This window comes from Priapulus caudatus, unplaced genomic scaffold (assembly GCF_000485595.1).
Source record: "Priapulus caudatus unplaced genomic scaffold, Priapulus_caudatus-5.0.1 Scaffold10, whole genome shotgun sequence".
In the NCBI taxonomy this organism is placed as follows: Eukaryota; Metazoa; Priapulida; class Priapulimorpha; order Priapulimorphida; family Priapulidae; genus Priapulus; species Priapulus caudatus.
In genome coordinates, this window is record NW_014577071.1 from 447,213 (window position 1) to 454,499 (window position 7,287).

Consider the following 7,287-nt stretch of genomic DNA (forward strand, 5'->3'; position numbering starts at 1 on the left):
TTTTTTATTTCGACTGAATTAAGTTTTTTATTTCGACTGCTTCTCCTAAGTTTATGCAATATTCTATTATACTAAGAACATAAACTACATTGGGGAGTATTATTGTATTCTGGCAACGTTTTATCAAACTTATAACATAATGTCTGTACTAGAATTAGATATAATACGGCATAATGATTGTAGGTTATCGTTGAAAGCAAGTCTTACAATAAGGGTGCAACAGTAAGTCTCCGCAAAAAGCCTTTTTGGCATTTTTTTCGGTGAAATTCAGCACTAGAGCGGTGCAATAATTTGCATTATGCACACAAGTTAGATGCCTCGTGGATGTATAGAAAGCATTAGTAGTAAAATTGGTCTTGTCGTGTAGTTGTGACATTCCGTCCAGTGGCGTAGCCATGATGACCGGTTGGCCATTTTTGTGTTTGAAATGTGATCCGACTACTTTGAAGAAATTCGCATCATAAAGCTGGCAAAAGTTTCAAGCGGAGCATATAGAGAATAAATAGAGAATGAATCTTAAGTTATTTAACATAAACGAAGTGTATGTTGTGTATGCGACGAAACAGTGTGAGTATTTTTAATTAATTTCTGAGCGATGCTTATTCAGGGCTGCTGCCTATGGACGCCTTCTGTATTACTGTAGTTGTACACCACCATAACACGATACATAATGATGACGTACGTAGTCGCTACGTGGCGTTTTGGCGCAATAGCAAAAACCAGTATTTAGAGCATCCGAAGTAGTGCGTACGCGTTATACGTGGCTGCCACCATCACATACGAGAAAGAGAGTTCACAGTTAAAGAAACGTGTTAAATTAGTAAATTCTTGTACACTAGTAAACATAAACGTTGGTTTTTCTTAAATTACACTAATCTGAAGAACACCGACAGCGTTAGCTAACCACCTGGTCACTACAATGGTAGGTTTCGGTGCTGTAACACAAATCGTTACGCCGGTTTCCTGACATGATCTTTACAGACTAACAAAATCATCAAACGGCGTCTGTAATACAAACGATTACAAGGTGTTTAAACACGTTATAGTGTCAACATCTTATTTGTATAGAGTACCTAATGTTAATAGGTAGGTCGAGTGTCAGTGACAATAGCAAGGGACGTGTCGTTTAAGGCCAGCAGTATCAACCACTTGCTCCATATTGATATTGTGTATTTGCTGACCAGTTGTGTTTTGGCAACTTGGGCCCTGCACACGGTCTAGAACCTAATAAACAACGTGACGTCACTTATTGACCTCTGACAAACTTAATTTCCTACAGAAGTGGCAAGACTTTTATATTAAACTGGATAGTGGGGTGAAAATAAAGTTAGCGTAGTATTTTTACCCAATACCTTCGACACTAGCAACTATGCACTCAAAAAATTAATTGCCGTGAGTTTACCAGCGTCATGTGGACGGATGTGATTTTACTAGGAAATGTGATCCATGCTGTAGTGTTGGCCACAATAACCATTGGCTGAAATCTCTCATCGATTTGTGCATAGGTGTGAGGTTATTGGTTATATTGTGTAAAAATACGAATGAACACATTTTTTATTCAACTATTTTTCTCTACCACGAAAGCCCAGGCTCCATTTCTGCAAGAAATGCTACATGTGGGATATGGAAATGGCATACGTAGGGTATGTGCAGGATGTAGCACACTACCCTATTTTTCTAGATGTGGGAATTTTTTCAAAATAGCTACTTACTCTGTCAAGTGTCATAACAATGATAACATTTTAAAGGATTTCTATATGAAGTAAAAATGGACCTTCGAGAATGCATGTCACACAATATTAACACTGCCAGGTATACTAGCTTTACCTTTAGCTGGTTTTTCAGTTTGTTGTTCTAGAGTAATTAACAGGAAGCAGAAGTAAATTGAAAAGGCTCCACATGATAGTAATGGACGTTTTACATTTTTATTCAGGTGTTGTTGGCAGCAGCAGTATGCACCAAAGTGGGGAAAGGTAAACAGTTTTGAAGATTTTATGCTCATGACTAAGCGTAATTCATAGAAAACCTGATCGTTTACACTTGCTGGAATCACATGTTTTGAAATCTTATTTTCTTGACACTGCCATAATTAAAAGAAATATTTCGATTGCTGCCTAGGTCATTTGGTCTAGTTGCCATGTCATTTATGATCTTCTAAAAAAAAGCTTTACTAATGCAAGAATGTAGAGTCTCATGTACATGTATGCGAATAAATTGCTTAAAAATAGCAACGGTGGAACATTTACGACTTGTCCTTCGAACACGAATCCTGATTGCGTGCGTGAGCGGAAATCGGCGTTACAGTGTCAAGCGAAATTTTCTCGTTTTTCGATTTTGCCGTTCAGCGATCGTGTCGCGACAGTTTGTCGAGATGAGCAAGTCGAGGATCGAGGGACTGCTTGCAGCATTTCCGAAACTGATGAGTACTGGCAAGCAGCACACGTTCGTCGAGACGGAGAGCGTGCGCTACGTGTATCAGCCGCTAGAGAAGCTCTACATGCTTCTCATTACCACCAAAGCTAGCAACATTCTCGAGGATTTGGAGACGCTGCGTCTGTTTTCCAGAGTGGTAAGGGAGCGTTTGTGTAAGGGACCACGTGTTCCCATGTAGTGGTCACACGCAATTTAGTGTTTTAAAGATGAGTGGAAATGGATTGCCTTTGTCCAGTTTTCAGTCCTTACACCTTGGGCCTATATCATGGGACAGGCATCTCGAATCTATATATCTATCTATATCTCTCTCTTGCTCTCTCTCTGTCTCTCTCTCGCTCTCTCTCTGTCTCTCTCTCTCTCTCTCTCTCTCTGTCGCTCTCTCTCTCAATATATATATATTGGTATTACCTTTTTAAAGTGATCAGCTGTGAATAGGTGTTCACTGAGACAGGTAGAACTCTTGGAAATGAGTCTAAAAATCTAGGTAGTCCTGCTCAAAAGTTATCAGTCCCGGACTGGGGTGGGGTGATGCCATTTCCAACGCTGCTGGTAGGGTTGACGTTATTATGCTCATGTTGTTTGGGTAATGAGTTTGCCTACTATTGTTAGGTAATTCCTGCTAAAACTATTAGGCACTTTTAATTAGTTCAGAGAGTATGAGTTAATCCTTGATTGTTTTTTAATTTCAGATTCCAGAGTACTGTCGTGTAATGGAAGAGTCGGAAATTATAGACAATGCATTCCAGTTGATCTTTGCCTTCGATGAGATAGTAGCCTTGGGTTATAGAGAAAATGTCAATCTTGCGCAAATTCGCACTTTTACCGAAATGGATTCACACGAGGAGAAAGTATTTCAAGCAGTTAGACAGGTAGGCTCACTTGATCTGTATTAACTGTGATAATAATAATGTCTATATATAGTACTATATTATTATATTGTATTACTATATTGTAGTTATATATGTTCATGCCATGTCTGACACTAATTTAAAATGAGTTTTATTCGTAATCATCAGTAATATCACACATCAAACTAAAAAGTTTTAAGATGATATTGTTTTTAAACATTTTGTTCATGTTTAGCCTTTTGCATTCTACTAAAATAAATTGAAGTGAGTAAGTAGTCAGTTATGCATACTATCCAATGAAACCACAACCAGCGTGATGCAACGTCAGTTGAAATTCAAGTGGATATCTGGCCAGCGAACCGCTTTCGCAATCGAAGAAACACCAAATCGAAACACGTATTTTTCGGCCCGTTTTCTGACCATGTTTTTCTTCTACGCTAACTTTCAGCAGACCCAAGAGAGAGAAGCGAAGAAACACCAAATCGAAACATGTATTTTTCGGCCCGTTTTCTGACCACGTTTTTCTTCTACGCTAACTTTTGGCAGACCCAGAAGAGAGAAGCAAAGAAACGCTGTATCGAAGCGCATATTATTTGGCCCGTTTTCTGACCACGTTTCTTCTTTTGGGCTTCCTTTCAGCAGACCCAAGAGAGAGAAGCGAAGAAACCAAATCGTAACGCGGATTTTCCGGCCTGTTTTCTGACCAAGTTTTTCTGCTACACTAACTTTCGGCAGACCCAGAAGAGAGAAGCGAAGAAACGCCGTATCGATGCGCATATTATTCGGTCCGTTTTCTGACCACGTTTCTTCTTTTGGGCTTCCTTTAAGCAAACCCAAGAGAGAGAAGCGAAGAAACACCGAATCAAAACACGTATTTTTCGGCACGTTTTCCTCTGACCACGTTATTATTCTGCGCAGACCCAAGAGAGAGAGGCGAAAGAGAACATGCGTAAGAAGGCCAAGGAGCTGCAGCAGAAGCGCACGGACGCGGCGCGGCGCGGCGTCACCCCGGGTTTCGGCGGCGGATTCGGCAGCAGCAGTGTCGGAAGCGTGCCGTCTCCGGTCGTCGGTGACTCGTCGTATGAGCCGGCGACGACGCCCATCATGCAGTACATCGCACCCAGGCACGTGTCTCTCCTCCGCTCGTCCTCGCTGTTGGTGTTGTTGCTGTTGTTGTTGTTGTTGTTTTTGATGTTGTTGTTGCTGTTGCTGCTGTTGTTGTTTTTTTTGATGTTGTTGTTGTTGTTGTTATTGTTATTGTTGTTGTTGTTGTTGTTGTTGTTGTTGCTGCTGTTGCTGTTGTTGTTGTTGTTGTTGTTGTTGATGTTGCTGCTGTTGTTGTTATTGCTGTATGGGTTATTGTGCTGGCGTTGTTGGTGTGGTTGTAGGTGTGATTGGAAAGGTGTATTTGGAGCTTATATGCTGGTTATGGAGGTATCTGGAAGATGAGGTTGTAGCCAGATGGTGTGTTCTGTTGTCGTAGATTTTATGTTTTGATTCCTGCAATGCATACATTTAATATTGATCTAATTCATCTGTTTTATCCGTAGTATGAAGTTGAAGGTTCTTATATGCGTCTTTTGTATGTGCTATGCAGCAAACCTATGGGGCCAAGCAAAGCCATGAAGCTTGGAAGTAAAGGGAAGGACATCGACTCATTTGTTGATCAGTTGAAATCGGAAGGACAGGAAGTGTTAACAAACCACTTATCAAAAACATCTGCTGCAATCACCAAGATCACAACACCAGCTATCAATAAAGAAGGGTACTACCATGGGTTTATTCATCGTAATTCGTTGTTATCCAGTCAGGACTTTTAATCATGTGGATTTATATGGTCCTGGGTGTAGATATCGCCAGGATATAACATGTCTGTTAGGAAATCACTGTGAGTTTAGCCTCGGAGTAAATGATAAAACATAGTTATGCACATCTAGGCATGTGAAAATGCCGTGATATAATATGAAAGGGATTCGCATCATTACGTCCTTTTAACAGATAAATCATTGTATTGCAGTGTCCACATGAGGATTGAGGAAAAGATCAGTCTCTCTGCTGGCAGAGATGGTGGACTGCAAAACATGGAAGTACTTGGGATCATAATGCTACAAATCAGTGATGAACACTGTAACCGAATAAGAGTAAAGATTGACAATAAAGACAATAAGGGAGTACAGTTACAGGTAGGAGTCTGAGAGCCATGGTCCAGTGAGTTGTGATCTCATGACCTGTATCATGGACAAATATGATCAGTAGAAGTTATGATTGTTATCGTATTATCACTATCAATGTAAATGTTATTTTATCGAAAGCGTATGTTTTGTTGCGCTTACTTCATCTTCTTGGAAATAATTCTCACACTTTCGATATAATATTACATTATTAGCCATGAGTCATTTGCTGCCCTAGTATTGACATTTTGTACAGTTATGTTATTATTGTTTTTTCAGACGCATCCAAACATTGACAAGAAACTTTTCCAAAGTGAGTCTATTATTTCGCTAAAGAACCCAGCCAAACCGTTTCCTCTCAATACAGACATTGGTGTTCTAAAGTGGAGATTCCAGACACAAGATGAAGCTTTCATGCCTTTATCGAGTAAGTGTTAATATTCGTTGTGCAGAAACAGTGTAGAGTATCAATGTTGTTAAGATGCTATTGTGAGTTGACCAAGAAATCACTGGGAAAACAAATTCAAATTTAGGATTTTTCCTGTGGGATGAGACATTTTAGGAAAGCATTATAAAATAATACAGTTGTATAGTTAGCTGTCAAACTCACTCTGAAATTTATGTTCATTAACATTAGAAATATATGATCTGAAAATTACTGACTTGAGAGTTTTTGTTAAATGAAAGTTTTTTTTCTTTTTGAATAACTATTCCCTTTTTGTGTGGCTTGCATTATGATGGCAAATGTTCTTTGTGTAATGACGCATGATGGGTGCCTGCTGTTTTAGCAATATAAATGAAACACACCACAACGAGGTGCACGATTGATAACTGGGTGTATCATTTCAAGGCCACATTGTTTATCGTAATGTTTTTCACAATTAGTTAATATTTATCAAGATCCCAAGGATTAATAGCGAAAACAATTTTTTTTACATTCATCTAGCTAGTTGTAGCCATATTTACGAGAATTAGCTAGTGTTTTCACCAACTTTTATGACTGTTTAATTACCTACCGATATTGCTTGAGTAACGGCAACTGCCTTAGAGTAACGATAAAATGTATTAGAACCTTCGTATTCACCAAAACATGCAAGTTCGATTACCAGCGAGCATTTTCTTGTAATCTTGGACCAGTTAGTAGTGCCAGCTATCATCCACAGACTTACACGTCTCTTGGAAAATCTCGTTTGCACTGACAAATTACAAGTTGACACATTTAACAAATCTCGCGACTCGATATTATTTTCGTTGTGTTACGATGTGTTCATATCCAATTTTCTATGCTATAACTGCATAAAATCTTAGTGTTTTTTCCAGTTAGTGTAATCAGTGATATACCCGCTATGAGGTGAGACTATATTTCGCTACATGTTTTTGGGATTGAGCGTTTGTGAGCAAAAATCTCGTAATAAAAACTTTAATGTGTCGTACACTTGTAGTCTTTCGTTGCTGTTTGCCTCACGTATGTTGTTCATCCTGCGCAGTAAACTGTTGGCCATCTCAGACGGGCAGTGGATGCGATGTGAACATTGAGTACACGTTAGAGCAGGAGCAGCTGGAACTGAGCGACGTCGTGGTCATCATACCGTTACCGTGAGTCTTACTTTTGTACACACTAGACACCCTCGCATTCACGCACTCGTGCACGCACGGGTGCAGACGTGTGCAGTCTTCGACGTTAGGCGGTGGACCGTGGACCGAGACCACCAAAATCTCTCTCGGTCCAGTAAATTTAACAAGTTAAATGGACCGTCGGTCCACCCGTTTTTTTCAGCCACTCTAGTTACAGTATTTAAATAATTTATCAAAGTATTTATGAGACTACTTACTGT

The 7,287-nt window shown here is 39.6% G+C and overlaps 1 protein-coding gene across 1 annotated transcript in view; it reads left to right on the top strand.

The window, feature by feature from the left end:
• Positions 1-746: 746 nt before the first annotated feature.
• LOC106807168 (coatomer subunit delta-like) overlaps positions 747-7,287 on the top strand; it is a 10,376-nt gene continuing 3,835 nt past the window's right edge. Inside the window, exons 1-9 of the mRNA XM_014809439.1 lie at positions 747-922; positions 1,934-1,973; positions 2,346-2,569; positions 3,123-3,302; positions 4,200-4,405; positions 4,879-5,046; positions 5,299-5,464; positions 5,732-5,879; positions 6,940-7,048. Of these exons, the coding sequence (XP_014664925.1) occupies positions 920-922; positions 1,934-1,973; positions 2,346-2,569; positions 3,123-3,302; positions 4,200-4,405; positions 4,879-5,046; positions 5,299-5,464; positions 5,732-5,879; positions 6,940-7,048 (1,244 nt within the window). The 5' untranslated portion in view covers positions 747-919. The remainder of the gene's footprint in view (positions 923-1,933; positions 1,974-2,345; positions 2,570-3,122; positions 3,303-4,199; positions 4,406-4,878; positions 5,047-5,298; positions 5,465-5,731; positions 5,880-6,939; positions 7,049-7,287) is intronic.